Source organism: Rutilus rutilus, assembly GCF_951802725.1.
Source record: "Rutilus rutilus genome assembly, chromosome: 17".
Lineage (NCBI taxonomy): Eukaryota > Metazoa > Chordata > Actinopteri > Cypriniformes > Leuciscidae > Rutilus > Rutilus rutilus.
In genome coordinates this window covers 29,649,976-29,665,966 of record NC_140230.1, presented here as the reverse complement: position 1 = coordinate 29,665,966, position 15,991 = coordinate 29,649,976, and the positions used below count along the sequence as shown (strand labels likewise).

Sequence of the window (15,991 nt, the reverse complement as noted above, 5' to 3'; positions counted from 1 at the left end):
CTAATAACCATGCATAAAAGCACATTAAAAAAAAAAAATCTTAGGATGATTGTGTCTCTTAGTAGAGATGCTTTAGAGCAAAAGCCATTTTGAAAATCAGTATACAAATAAAATGAACTAACATTGAATGTATTGACTTCTGAGCACACAAATATTGAAAGGGCTATTTTTTTTAATGTAATGAATAGATGGGTAATGTCTACAATAATAAAATTCACAGATGCATTAAGTGAGCTACATGTTTTATTGGTTTAAAATATAATGTTAAACATAGGGGCGTGACGTTATTTGATTAAAAAAATGTCTGTACAAAGGCACACTTGCATATAAAGGCATATTACATTTAAAACATAAGAGATGATTATGCTTTTTAGGGATGTCAGAGCAGTCTTTTATGAAACCTTATATGAAACATGCAAAACATATTTACAATTTAGCCCCGAAGATGTACAGTTGTGTATGATTATGCATAAACTGTACAAAAAATGCCATGAGATGGAGAACTTGATACTTTGATATTGCTACAATGGTTTTTGGATTGGATAATGATCCCCGAAAAGTTGCCAGTTTGTTATTCTGTTATTCTCGGTTGTCTTCAGCATCTTAACGCGTCAGAAAGCAGACCAAGAGTATGAAAGCCAGGGCTTTACAATTAGGCCTTTTCAGTAATAAGAGTTCAAATGAGAGTGAGTGCTGGGATGTCGTGGCATGGGTGAGCTGGGATAGACAACCCCTGTTGCTGAGTTCCAGTAGGTGGTAGGAGGCCCAAAGAAATTCCCAGGGGAAACAGGCATAGGGGTTGAATGAGTGCCCATGAAGTTCATTTTTGGCTGGTGGCTGTGGTAGCTCTGCACATACGGCACTTCGGTCTGGTATTTGAGCACGCCTCCATCTGGAGGATGGTTTTGGTGGGATTGGGAGATGCCCTGGAAATCGAATTTGTATGCATAACGCTTGCCGTGCACCTTGGTCATGATGTTCTTGTCATAGTAGTAGCGGAGGGCACGGCTGAGCTTGTCATAGTTCATGTTAGGCTTGCTTTTTCGCTCCCCCCAGCGCTTGGCCACCTCATCTGGGTCGGTCATCTTGAATTCTCCGTTTGTGCCCTCCCAGGTGATGATTGTAGAATTGTTGCTGTCAGACAGCAGCTCCAACAAGAACTGCCACAGCTGAATCTGACCAGAGCCTGCGTGAAAATAAAGAGTGTCAGAGATCTTTAGCAGAGGATTGAAGGCCCTTTTAAGGCAGCTTTTTTTTCTCTCCAAATGTGACCTTTTTAGTATGTTGTACACAGAAACAGAATGTGGGTTGGTCAGACACCTACCCACAGTCCTGTCAGTGCTGGTGACGGGCAGGTTGTTAGAATTTTGTTTGGTCGTTCGGATCTTGGTGTGGAATGGTTTCGTTTCTGTGTGAAGAAGGTCGGGCAAACAGAGTCATACTGATCATGATGTGCTTGGTTTGTAAATTATTGTTTATTTATTTTTAGGCCTTCAGGTCTTAACATAAAAAAAAAATCTAAATATACACTATGTTCAAAGGTTTGGGGTTGGGAATTTTTTTTTTATTTATTTTTTTTTTCAACTGTTTTCTATTGTAATGGTTTTTTTATATATTTATTACTGTGATGGAAAAGCTGAATTTTCAGTGTTTTATGATCCTTCAGAAATCTGTCTTAAATGCTGAATTGGTGTTCAAGAAATATTTCTTATCAATGTTGAAAACAGTTGTGCTGCTTAATGTTTTTCAGGATTCTTTGATGTATAGAAAGTTCAAAAAAAAATTTTTGTAACCATGCGAGTCTTAATTGTCACTTTGATCACTTTGTCACTTTCAGCTATTTAATTGATATAATAACTGAACCCAAGTATATAGTCTCATCTCAGTTATTTAATTATGAAAGGGCATAACTGTGCATCAAAAGATTCCATACTCTAAAAAGGCCACATTTGTTGGTCATTTGACAGTAATGCATTTACAATTTCATGATTATTTCTTACCTGGATTTGCAAGACGACTGCTAATGGGACCTAATGCTTGGTAGGGGTCTGCAAAGATGGAAAATATACAATACTGATTAGATATTTCAGGGTGTAGTGTGTAACAAAAAGATGATTAAAAGAAGTTGTCGACCTTGTGGAAGTCTTGGTGGAGGCTCTGAAATTCTGGTGTTGTGCTGATGTTCGATCGGAGAACCTGTGATTGTAAAAGGTGAGGGTTTTTTTTATGTGGTTATGGTGAACGATTCCATATTTGTATAACGTTTTGTAACTTCATGATGTTTTTGTGATCGCAGAGCGACCGTACCTTTTGGGACAGCTGGCAAGGCGCTTGAGGACCAACTGTTCCTTCTGCCGATCTCCTCAAAGCTGTTTTCTGTGTGGAGGCAAAGTCAGATAGGAGCAGTTAACAAAAGGGAGATTTTACAGGAAAGGATGGCTTTAAAGAGTAAGGGGAATGGCAGCCACAGAAGGAAGGAAGTCCTGCATTAAAGATCCCTAAGGAGAGACACAGGGCAGAACAAAGCCAGGAGCAAAACGGTAAGAAGTCCTGAAGATGGCACACAGTTCCTCAGGGGATTGTCCTTTTGTTCTAACTGATTCTCTTTGCCACAGAATAGTCAATTGTGTGCTAACCTGAGCTCTACACCCTTTACTTCCTGTCATGATGCAGCTGTTTCCTGTCTGAAAACGCAACGATTCAAAAACCTTGCAACACATGGGGCAAAATTCATTGAAGAAACACGCCACAGTCCTTAGCACCTCTCTATATACAATCCTAGCCAATGGAATTATTTCAGAACAATAACTTCAATAAATCTTACCACCAGAGGCTATGCTTTACAGTATTTTTAGCTTTGTTTAGGACTGTTTTTAGGAGTGTAAAACTAAAGTAACCATGTGATCAATGTTTCCTTGCTGAGCAAACTGGCCACCTGAGCAAAAACATTCTTTATATCAGACCTGTACACACAAAAAGACCTGTAAACACAGACCTGTGTGGTTTATCTATACCAGACCATACAGAGTATGTACACACAAAAAGTGGTTACATCATGCAGTTGTAACTTTTAACTTTAATGTGCCATTTCTATTTGGCTTGACCCTTGATGTAACTTGGTGATATTAAATAAAAAAAATTTTGAAAACAAGCAGTTAATTCAGAATGCACTAGATGAAGCACATTTACCAAGAGAAAAAAAAAATCTTTAAATGCTTCAATTTGTTTTAATACTATAGTATATTATAAAATTATAAGGAAAACACACTAAAGCATTTACACCGATCTAATAGCAAAAAACAACATGATTTCTTTTGGCTCACTCATACGCACTCATATTCTCTTTCTATGAAACCTGTTAACCACATTCACCGGTTCTAACTCTATAGCGACACAAACTATAGCGGCTGACCAGAGCACTGCAATTATTTCTCGTTTAGATTACAATCATGGATTTCCCCACACACTTTGCGTCAGTCCTCTACGCAGCATTTTATTCTTTTTGCGCGCAGCTTAGAGGGAACATTGCATGTGACTTATCGGAGGGCAGAAACTGCAGAATGATATATATATATATATATATATATATATATATATATATATATATATATATATATATATATATATATATATATATATATATATATATATATATATATTTATATTTCACTGGAAAGAGTCATTACAGTTCCTGAAAATATCTCATTTTGTTGCATTAATATAAACTATTGTGTACGTTTATACAGAGGCTCCAAGTTCAGCCCATTCAATCAGCATTTGCAAACAGAAGTACATAAAACATATTTTATCCTCAAAAAAAATGTCAGAGAAGTTTGACTTACCAGCTTTCACCTGTAGTCTTGGCTGTGGTTGTGTATTGGTTGGGGTTGGGGTTGTTGGGTAGGAAAAAGTGGGACTACCTGAGTGAACAGTAGTAAAGAAAACAAGCTTTCAGTCTACTGTGTATATATATATAAACAGTTATTTCCTGAATGATAAAAGTCGTTTCCTGATGTTTTGTTGACCGAATCAACAAATGGTAATGGATTATTCATATGGAATTATGGGAGAAGTTCCTTACTCTCCCGGAGGTAGTTTAGATGGGAAAGCAGGATGTCTGTATTGTATGCGGAAGTGAGACGCATCATGTCCTCTTTGCTCATTTTGCAGAGTGCTTTTCCATCCAGGGTATGGAAGAGGGACACGTCCACATCGGAGAGGCCGTATTCCTTTATCGCCCAGTCTACCCACTGCCGCACATGGTCTTGTGTCCATACTTCTGGGTCTAAAGCAGCACAGAAGCAAGAATAAAATGAGGAACAAGTGCTTCAGCTGTGGCTGGACTGATCAGACTCAGAGTTCAAACATGAGGTAAAAGAAGAGTCAATGCACTCTTTGTTATTGTTCTCTCACTAAGATAGTGCTGATGTTTTTTGTAATCAACTTAAGGGGTTTGTAATGTTATAAGCCAAGGGATCACGGTCGTGGCTCAGTTAGCCCCTGCTGGTAAATGTCATAACTACACTCAAAAAGCATCTCCACTGTATTCTGATTCAATTATTTATTGTATATTTTATATGATATTTTCTTCTACTTTATTTCTTTGTTGCTTTTTAAGTTTTTTTTTTTTTTTTTTTAGCCATTGTCTGGAGCAGCTGCCATTTGAGATGAATGGGAATGCTAACGGATATCTCTCTCCAAGTATTATAGACCTCCTGTTATAAGCCACCATGCTCTCTTATTTGTCCTTGAAATATGACGTCATATCCGAGTATTATGAGCATTATAATTGTTTGGTCTGGGTGACTCATGAGGAGGTATCCCATAACACTCACTGTCGCACAATGCACTGACTGCCATTTTAATAATGTTACAGCGACCTTAAAACACCTCCCTGAAGATAGCCCAGCATCCTAATTGGTTTGTGAGTAAAGAGTGATTATCTCTGTTGGAATTTATAATATGCAATCATTCGTAGTTTAGTCTGTTGGGATCTAGTAGAAGGAAAAGCATCAGTGTGTTTTTCTGTAAAAGGAGAAAAACACACACACTAATGCCCTTGTTACAAACCTGCCTTTTTCCCACAAAGCACAAGTTCCTAAGTGATGCAAGAGCCTGTGGTCACTGCATAATTACCACATATCTTTGTTTAGACATCTATACATCCTCTAGTTTTAAAATTGGTCAACTCCAGACTAAATCTGTCTAGTGCTTAAAAATTCTCAAAAAACTAGTGTTAGAGAATTATTTGTATTCTATTAAAGTATTTATTGATATCTTGAATTAGCTTTTATTTGTATATTTTAATTTCAATTTAAGTTTACTTAAGAGAAGCTTTTCATCTAATATTGCTGTTTTATATTATTTTAGCTTAATTTTTTTTTCCAAATTTACCAAATATGGTTTGTAATGTTTTAGCTGACAACAACAGTCGACATGAAGTCAAAACTGAAATATGCTAAAACGCATGGTATCTCAAAAGGAGAAAAAAAAAATTCTTTGTAATCTTTCATAAAATTATAATCTGAACTTTTTATCAAAATAACCAAATTACCAAGCTTACAGAGACCTACTACATGATCCAATCAGTTCCTTATAGATAAAATCAAATTCTGTTCAAGTAACTATTCTAATCTGAGTATATTTTAAAATAGAATTTATTCCTGTAAAGCCAAGCTGAATTTTCAGCATCACTACGCCAGTCTTCAGTGTCACATGATCTTCAGAAATCATTCTAATATGCTGATTTGAAACATTTCTTATCATCAATGTTGAAACCAGTTGTGCTGCTTAATATGTTTGTGGAAAATGTGATTTATTTTCAGTTTATGGTTCTTTAATGAATACAAAGTTCAAAAGAACAGCATATATTTTAAATGGAAATCTTTTTTTTTTTTTTTAGAAATGTCTTTACTGTCACTTTTGATCAAATTAATGTATCCTTGCTGAATATAAGTATAATAATAACTTAGTATATGTAGTGCATGTCTCATTACAGAAGTAAAAAGGCTTGTGAATGCCTTTTCATGAATACAGTCAGACACAGCTTCCTGTATAAACACCATTTACTCTCATATGGAAACTACAGATCTCACCTGCTGGTACAATCACCCTCTTCTCCTCTGTGACGCTGCTGGGTGGGGTGGCATTCTGTGGGCTACTCCGTGGCTCTGGATAAGAGGCCTGGTAGGCCAGTGGTCCCCCATCACTGTTACTCATGTGTCGGGTCCTTTTAGTCACACTGCAGTCCACTGGGGATTCACGGCTATGGCGTGGAATGAAGAAAATATGAAATGGCTCAATCCAAATTTTTTTGTTTTAAATGCGCACAGTTATGACGTTAAAGTAACAGTTTAAATATGTCTCCTGAAAATGCTTTATGACAGGTTTTGACATTAGTGATGCTGAATGGCACTGGTTTCTCGCTTGTAACGTGTCAAGCAACATGGCGGGTTTAAGTATAAAAAAGTGTGAATATGCAATACGTCTTAATTCAAATGGCACCTATGACCCACATGGACTACTTTATGGTGCATGACAGCATGTGTGTCTGTTGTCATTGTGTGGAAAAGAGCAGCTTGGACATGCTGTTTAGCTTCTCATTTTGTCCCCATAAGAATGCAAGCCATATAGATTTGGGAATGACATGAAGGGGAGTAAATTATGGCAGAATAAATGTTTTGAGGGAATGAGCCCTTTAAGTGGAGACTCTGGTATTCTGACATCCGTGTTTGGTTCCCCACCTGGTACCGTTGATGTGTTCTGCTCTCTTGGCAGGGTTTTGTGTGGCTGATCCGGTCCAGTCTGGCTCAGTCGGTTCTAGGCTTTCTTCAGAACCCTGTCTGAACACCGTAGGCGAGGTGATCTCTCCCTTCATGTGCATGGCCTGGGGACCGCTGAACGGCGACTCGAATATGGACTGGTCTTCACTCACCACCGATAGAGCTTCCTGTGATGTATACAATACACAATACACAATGGTTATGTAAACGAAAAACTAATTTGTCCAACCACTTGATTTAGGTGAATAACAAATCAGGATAGAAATAACTGTATATCATTTAGTCAGTAATTCAAGAACACGGATGTTACGGGTTTCCGCTACTATCGCTATGTTGTGACTTTAATCAGTGGCTGATGTCATAAGAATTTAATTAATTAGTCTACCTTTAAGTCTTTTGACTGAAAGAGATGCCACCTTAAACATTTTTAATTTGCCGCTAAAATGACTTGATGTTCAGCAAATATTCATTTTGAAACTTAAAAATAGCAGTTTATCGGAATAGTTTAGGGCGTTTTTCGACTTCCAGGTAGATATGACTTGGCACTAGAGTCAAATTAGTTGTGAGTCAAATTAGAAATTGCGACATCTGTGCCTTTATTTCCTGTGTTTAATGTTGGTAGTCTGCACTGAATAGCTCTGGTATAGGTGTGTCTGTTTGAAACTTCAAAAAGACGTTTTAAACATTCAAATGTATGTAAGTGTTTGTGTGTGAATAAATGTTTGTGTTATAGATGAATTCAGGCAGCTTGTTTAGAAGGCTTTAGTATTGTCTTTAGGGCTGACATACGTCAGCACTGAGCTTTTTCGGTGGCTCACAGGAAATCTGGCCCCCATGTGCAGTGAAACCTTTTGGCATGGGGCATGAGATAGGAAACAGAGGAGTGGTAGAAATGTGGGTCATTTAAAGCTGAAAAACAAATTTGTTCTGAATGCTGAGAGGTTGAGGGTCACCAAACAGGGAGGAGACAGCATTGTAGAGTGCTTTCACCTGACCTAAGTATTGCAAACTTGCTGTGAGAAGCTGTTTCGGTGTTCAGTTTCATGAAGTGATTGTGATGGCATCGTTTACCTATAAATTGCTTTTTGGTCAAATGTTATATTATGCATATTTTTAGGTTAAGTCTATCTGAGAAGAATGTCATCTATGCGGTCCCAACCAACACCATCTTCGGTTGTTTGGTTATGTTGTCAAATCAGAATTGGATTGAGGATCCCGGAATTTGAATTGAAGCAGGCAGCAAACAGGATGAAGAATTGCACTTCAAATTTGAATGTTAGGAAGTAGAATTACAATTCATAAGATGCATTGACACAACTTTGAATGTTGGCTTGACCGTGCCTTGTTTGAAGGTTTCTAGGCTTTATAGACGTAACAAACGGTGGATGAATGGATGGATTGATTGATTTGTGGCAGCAAGCCAAGAAGTCTCAGTCAGTATTACTGGTTTCTCGTAAAATGTCTTATATTTTTGCCTGTTATAATCCACTATGAAAATCTTGCTCTCTTTCCAATTCTCTTATTGAGCTAGATGTGAATAGCACAAGCATTATGTGATCTCTGCTCTAGTAGAGAAGTGAAAGCAATCTCAAAACAAGGCCAAGCCGAGAGCTGAAACTGTTTTCACAGTCTAGTCTGTGTGCGTTTGCTAGCGTCAGTCTTGTGTACAAATGTACAACAGCGAACAAAGTGCACAGATGATGCTAAACTTGCTGCTGATCGGAGTAGGAGAGGCGGCATGCACTAAAAATGTATGTGCAGCCTCTCTCGCATTGTCCAACACCATTTGACAATTCACTTGAGGTACATTTAAAACGGTTCATTTGGATCAGTATACAAATGCAAACAGCATGGAGCAAATGTGCTAGTTGGATACCTGATGTATTCAGTTCATTCTACATCCTAAAACACAATTGATACCAGGCCACTTTTACAGCCAGCTTTAATTAAGCTATTTAATTTTGCAGTTAAAATTATTCTGCACCTTTTAAACCACAACCACATACATAGTACTGCTCTATGTCCTCCAAAGTGATGAACATAAACATACTCTACCCTGGCCACCAATGCCACAACTGACTTCCTGTTCAATGAGTTTCATATCGGTCTCTGTTGCTGAGAAACCTAATGCAATATTTTAGCAAACATAAACTGCATGCTGTGTGCAAAATGTCGAAGTCAAGGTCAGTGAGATTAATGTGCATCTCACATCAAAAACAAAGTGTGATGCACATAAACCGTCATGCCATTGTTGTGCTGTCCTTGGAGCTGCTGGGTGCCTGTGACATGCATGCAGTGTTTTCAAGTCAATTGCAACAGACCTCCATTTGGTCTTGTGAAAGAAATTCTCATTTTGTCACAACAAAGCTTGTGGTAGAGCTACGCTGCATGGAGAAATGCACAGTGCTTTTAGGTTTTGGAGGTTTTGCACAGAAACTAATCGCACAGTAAATCACCATCAAGAGGGTGGAACACATTGCAAACAGATTTACTAGATTACTGCTAGTTAACTAAGAAATTAGACTCTTTTTTTTAAAGCTGTATCTATATATGTAATCTGATGCATGCTACGTAAAGAACCTAAGAGCACTGTGGTCAATCTTTAGTAATGAAATCAGGTTATGAAACGTCCCTTTCCTAACAATGGGACATCTTAAGGTTGATGTGTATATTTCTTTCTCTATCACAAACAAGACTGTTGGCATAATCATATTCTAGCTGGTTTGTTGTGGTAATTTGTTAGAATCGAAAATACAAATAAGGTGTGCACATCCGAAATCCAATTTGGGCTCAGGTGCAGGATGAATAAACAAAACAAAAAAGTGTGCACACTGCAATTTTTTTTTTTTTTTGCCAAACAGCGCAACGATTTGACCAGACAGGTCTTTGTCAGACAAAATGTTGGTAGTCTAAACGTGGTCAAAACGTATAATTTGTTGGCTTGAAGTATCAGGGTGAAAATCACAGTAAATTGCAGAAGTCAGACATGCAAAAAAATGTCCCAGGTTACACTATTTGACCCCATGTACTCACAAAAAGTGCACTGTATACCGTAGTCATGCATGACAATTATTTCAATTATTATGATTCATTCTCATCATTTTAAATATAAATGAGTGTGCAATTCCTTAACTGCCTGTTGTAATATAGTTTATGCATTAAAAATATTTAACCCTATCTGGTGCTGCTCGTGTGGTGGTCAAAAATGACAAAATGGTTGTTGTTTTTATATTCAATGAAATGAATGTACTATATTTTAGTTTGATGTTTTTTATTTAATATTTTGGATTATATTTCTGGAATAGCTATTTATTACAAGTAAACAATTTTTTGAGCATAGACCTGAAAATATTTTACTCTAAAACTGTGAGAAACTCAAAGCCATAAATGTAAACTAGTTGTTCCAAATTTGAACTTCAGAAAATGAGCTTTTAGTAAGATTTTGTTTGGGGCGCAGTACCAAATGTTTCCACTAGATAAAATGAGTCTCCCATTCATTTCCAGCAATACAATTGTGAATTTTTTTTAGGCCCATTAAACATTTTCGAATCATGTCCATGATTTATTTATTTATTTTGTCCATGAATCACCATGTTCACTTAGCAAGTGCCAAAACCTTTACCAAGTTTCGTACCATTCCAATGAATTAAAAAAAAAGAGCTAAAAAAACAAAACTTAAAACATTTAATAAAAAATAACAGAACAGCACCAGAGAGTTAATAATGTCTAGTTTGGCTATTTGCCATATGAACCCAATAAAAAAAAAAAAGAAAAAAAGAAAAAAAAAGATGTATTATTAGGGAAGATCGGAGTTGTTTAGAACAGGGTCACTAAAAATTTTTATAAAAAATAACTTACAGAAAAATATTTCAAATATATCAGTGTTAGTTGATATATCAACGTTGATTCAGAACAAATAGATATAGGAACTATTTGTTTTAATTAATATTTGGAAGACTTGATCAATTTTGTTCAGCTGGTGGCATAATTTATCAGTGTTTGTAGGCTATACAAACTAAGAAAGATTAAACCTTCCTTAAGGTACACAAATATAAATCCATGCATTTAAAACTAGAAGTAGGCCTATGTGATATGACAACTGGAAGATCAAATTATAGTACATTTTATCATAAAAATAATAATTATACCATGTGTTAAGTGATACCCATTTTTATCATTTGTTTGTCGTTTCTTCTACTGCCTTTAACATTGTGCTAACCAACCCCACAATAATGGGGTTTTATTTAATCTGGGTGATCCTGCTGCCTGTTTCGCCAGAGATCTTTAACAAAGAATGAAGAATGTGCCAACCGACCCTGGTCTCACCCACCACATTTTCACTTTTCGTTTTCTGTAGCCTATGTTTGCATCTTATTTGACTGACTGACTGACTTACACTGCAGTTAGTACAATCTACGAAACCGAATAGCCTACAGCTTTGATACTTAACAGCGGGGACCGTCACGACTGAGGGAACAAATCGTTTTATTTGTTTCGTTTGGTCGTTTAGTTACTGACATAATGGCTACATTATCCGTGTGAGGATTTCTCAATTTAGTGAATTTTTTTTTACAAATAATAATGATAGCCTATATAAATTACTAAAATATTAACATTATCATATAGTAATACCACTACTAATAATAATGCAAATTATTAGTTATACAATTTATAAAAGTTGGGTTATAATTTATAGTTTGATATAACAGATATTTTATAGATATTTTAAGAGCTGTAACTGTCTGATGCACGCGAATTCAAATGTGTTCATGCATCATAATCTATAGCGAGAACTTTTACAGTTATGTTAGTCATGTTCATTTTGCGAGAGTGAAAGAAAGCAGAAGTTGACGTTAAGGCATGCTGATTTTGCAAAGAGACACGCAGCTGCGCTCTGAGCTGCAAAAACACTTGTGGTTTTCACAAGTTTTAATCAGCAGCATCTTGCAAGATGGGGGCGATTTTCTGAGGAGAGCCTGCTTTACTAGACCGCCACAGCGCGTGGAGACGAAACACGTTCGATTTTGCTTCAGTTTAATGTCCGGATAATTTAATTGAAATCTGGAACAATGCATTGGCATCGCACATCTATCGAATCAATTTTGTTTTTCTCAGTCTTTGTTGCCTTTTTTCGAATAGAGACTCCGGAAGTGTGTGCGGAAAGTCTGAGGTTTGAGACAGGAAGCCTGCTGAGTTCTGATAACGACACCTGACAAGCGCCCAGCACTTCGCTATAAATTATTCCTTAAAGAACTAAATCAGGCATGGAATAGCCTGCAAACACGTAACAGAGGAATTGTTGCAATACCTCTCTGCTCTGTTACAAAGGGGATGTATCATTGCGTAAAGTCGACAAGCTGAATCAACACTAATTTTCGCTAACAGAATTAACAATAAAAAAAATAAAAACACAACAACTCTGATGACTGACTTTCAAATGCGTTACATTCAAGTTATTCGCCAAATCGAACAAACTGAGACGTTAAATTAGAATTATTGTTTACAGATTAAATTGCGTTTACGACATCAATTTAAAACGAAATATAGTCGATAAAGAAAAAAAAAACTATTATTAAGCCTACTAAATCATATAAAATAATCAGGAAACAACTATCAAACAATAACTTAAATTGTTTTAGGTTAGTTACTATTTCAGTATTTTAAAATGAATTTCAATACGGCTGATAATGCCTGCATGGGATTTTAGCGATGTTTGTGTCATTTTATGATTTTTTTTTTATCTTTATGAATGTACAAGTGTATTTAAGATGTTCTAAAATAACGATAGCCTTCACCAAGCGTGTGGAAGGTTGGTTCGTGTTCTAAACTTCACAACATGTATGTATGTAGCTATATTCGATAGTTTTCATAACGAATAAAACACTTTTAGCCAAGTAATATATTAATAATAACATCCGCTGTTGCTTGCCACCATTTTCTGCATACTGTTATCATCCCAATAAAATCCAAATAAATTCTGTTAGTCTATCACAGTTAATACGCATTAATATATTGTTCTTGTCGACGTGTCATTAATAATTTAACGAGCTGAAAGTATACATAACAATATCAGACGCTATTAGATTCAAGTTCTAGATTGGTGATTTTTTTTTTAAAGTAGCCTATCCACAGAATACCTTGTTGTTGGCGCCATAAAGCCACCTGCCTCGAGAGCGCACCGCCATAATTGTGCCATATGTGAAATTCAGTATATTGTTTTCCAGTTGGCATTTTCTTGAGTTTTCGTTGTTCTTTGGTAATTGAAAAAGAAGTTAGCTACGTGTAACTAACCGTCTTGGAAAGATCATTAAATATGCCATTGTGCATACTAGTGCGTAACTGTTTAAAAATAAAAACAAATGGAAGAACAAATTTGTGCATACCCTCTCTCGCGCGCGCTCTGGACACCATTTCGGTTTTTATCTGAGTCTAAATGTTGTAGCGGTTTCTTGTGTTATTAAAGAGCCGACATTCAACCACGAACGGGAAGGAAGAGGAAATTTTGTACAAGAAGGAAAGAGTGGGGACCTGCATCACCGCCTTGCCTCTCTCACCAGTAGTCGCGCTAACCGTGTGGGTGGTTGCGCACTCGCTACTCATTTTCAGAACAGACAATAAACCAGATCAAACGCCTACCTTAATAGTACAGTCCATTGCAGATTTCGGTGGAGTTCATGAAGAAAATACTTTGGTAAACTTAAGCTATATAAACCTAGGTACTTTGATAACCCAGCTGAAACGCATCGACTTGTGTGCACAGGCGCATTTAGTCATCAGCGCAAACCATACTATTTTCGCTTAGACCATAACCGGATGGCAACGGTTTTTTTTTCTTTTTGAGCTCTCCTTTCTAAAATTGGGAAGTGAAGTCACACAAAAGCATCTAGCTCTGTTCCTTATTGGTGAACTCTTATTGCACCAACTCCTCAGAATATTTGTTAAACCAAAACGCCCTATTTAAAGTTCACTGATTATAATGAGATTTTAAAATCAGTTACAAAGTTTGTTCATTTATTTACTTTTTAATCTGACCTTTTTCTTAACATGTTATACATTTTTTTTTCTTTTTTTTTTTGCCATCTTCATATTAAACGAAGAATGGCAGCCTTAAAGTTGATTTAAAGGCTATGTGTAAATTGTATAAGCATTTTTTACAAAATCTTTGTTTTTATATACCACTTATGGTTCCATGAAGAACCTTTAACATCTTTGGAAATTTCCATTCCACAGAACGTTCTTCATTGTGGAAAAAAGTTCTTTCACTTTATTTCACTTTTTTGTAAGCAGCGATGACATAGGACCATAAGTTCCCAAAGAACCAGTGAATAGTTCTTTAAAATAGCCTTTTTTCTATGTATGACAAACATTTTAATGATCTAAAGAACGTTTTTCCACTATAAAGAACATTTTGTGCAAAAAAAAGGTTCTATGGATGCTGAAGGTTCTTCATTGAACCATTGATGCCAATAAAGATCCTTTATTTTTAGTCCAATTAAAGTATTTCCCTTTTTCGTTGATTGATCAACAAGCTTTATTTATGTTATTTAGGCCTAGCCTACTTTATTAGCTAATGTGTTTTTACATTTTTTTTCCAAACATTGCTTATAGCGACAGGAAATCGCGACTTAAGTTGAATTCTCAAACCGCAAACCAGTGATATGAAACGCCATATCAGTATCATGAATCAACAGCTGCAAAAAAGCTCTACAAAACTCACACAACTGAAAATAATCGATTGCGTTATGAACGTAGCCGATAGATTGTGTGTAGGCTATTAGGATATTGATAGCCCTCATATAAGAATATAAAGCAGATATTGTTTAGTCCTTAAACATTGCTTAATTGTTGAATATTTTAAACTGGATTATTCTGGGAAAGAATTTTAACAACATTAAGATATGTTTAAAAAAACAATTGTTTCGACACATTCGACGTCTAGCAAGGGTTGAGGTGCCATGGGAATTTGACACTGATTGTATCCTCTTCAGTGAGCGACTCCTTCAATCACGACTCAGCCCTTGCACGATTTGGCAACTTACTTTTCCAGATGTATTTTTTCTGCACGCCGGAGGAAAATGGCCTGAGGTGTTTGTTTATACAAGACCCTTGGGTTGGTCTTATCTGTCCAAAGCACTCACGCCGTGATTTCAGGCCTCCTTGACTCGGAATTTTACAGACCATTGTTCTCTTGAATGGCTTTTAAAGATACGAAACCCTCATTAAAGTCAAAGTTACTGATTCTGATTGATCTTATTCCTAACTTCCAGTTAGAACATTTTTCCTCTCGTAACTTTATAGTGATGTATTTTGATAGGTTTGGTGATAGTAGACCGCCAAAAAATAACTTAAATTTTTCTAGTTGGTCTTCTATGCCTATATTAGCCTATGTCATATATTTCCGTTAAAAATCTACTGAATGCAATTCAAATAATATATTCTTACATATTTCGTATCCTAAATCCTGACTTAAAACAAGTCACGTGCAAAACCACGAAACGTTGCTGTTGTAGTCTACATTCATATTTAATAATTGGTTACACTTTATTTTAAGGTGTCCGTGTTACAGTTAAATTAATTAACTAGCTAGGCTACTTAGTAGCCTAGGGTTAGGAATAGGGGTTGGTTTATGGTTAGCTGCATCTAATTATGCATAGCTAATTTATAGGTAGTTATTGCTACAGTAATATGCTACATGTAACGTGTAACAAGGACACTGTAAAAAAAAAGTGTTACCTAATAATATGACTAAATATGCCCTGTCAAATCATAATTATAATAGTAATTATCATAGACTACTTATTATAATAATAATAATAATTATTATTATTATTCTTGGAAGCCGCCATTTTAAGTTTTTCATGAATGAAAGGCTATGAGGGAAGAGACGTAGCCTACAATGGTTTGTACAGTCTGTTGAGTGTCACAGTTTGTATTCCACAGTTTCGTGTCACCAGGAACTTTGGGTGGGCATATGCTATAGGCCTATCTTCAATAGCCTATAGTTTCCAGAGTTTCGTGTCACCAGGATTTTTAAAATAGTTTTTCAATGTTTCGTCAAGCTGTTTGATTAACACTTATTCAGAACAGTATAGGCCCAATTAAGCGGACTGTAATTTAATTCGCGAAACCGTATGGCGTCTAATAGGGTTCACATGTCTATCGTATTTTCAGCCTTTTAATCTTACAACGATTCTAAACGAAGTTTTTAG

The 15,991-nt window shown here is 36.2% G+C and overlaps 1 protein-coding gene across 4 annotated transcripts; it reads right to left on the bottom strand.

Annotated features, from left to right (window-relative positions):
* Window positions 1–225: 225 nt before the first annotated feature.
* Window positions 226–13,603, bottom strand: fli1rs (Fli-1 proto-oncogene, ETS transcription factor-related sequence). 4 transcript variants are annotated; one of them, XM_084435360.1, is made up of 10 exons: window positions 13,419–13,603; window positions 6,744–6,949; window positions 6,096–6,265; window positions 4,082–4,285; window positions 3,843–3,920; window positions 2,308–2,376; window positions 2,134–2,196; window positions 2,001–2,048; window positions 1,325–1,408; window positions 226–1,186 (listed from the first exon to the last, which is right to left on the bottom strand). In XM_084435360.1, exons 1-10 carry the CDS (start codon window positions 13,434–13,436, stop codon window positions 663–665), a joined length of 1,464 nt encoding a protein of 487 aa, XP_084291486.1. In that variant the 5' UTR covers window positions 13,437–13,603; the 3' UTR covers window positions 226–662. The 4 variants fall into 4 exon arrangements, with proteins under 4 accessions (XP_084291486.1, XP_084291488.1, XP_084291487.1 ...); XM_084435362.1 differs by lacking the exon at window positions 13,419–13,603 and adding an exon at window positions 13,166–13,355; XM_084435361.1 differs by lacking the exon at window positions 1,325–1,408.
* Window positions 13,604–15,991: the final 2,388 nt, after the last annotated feature.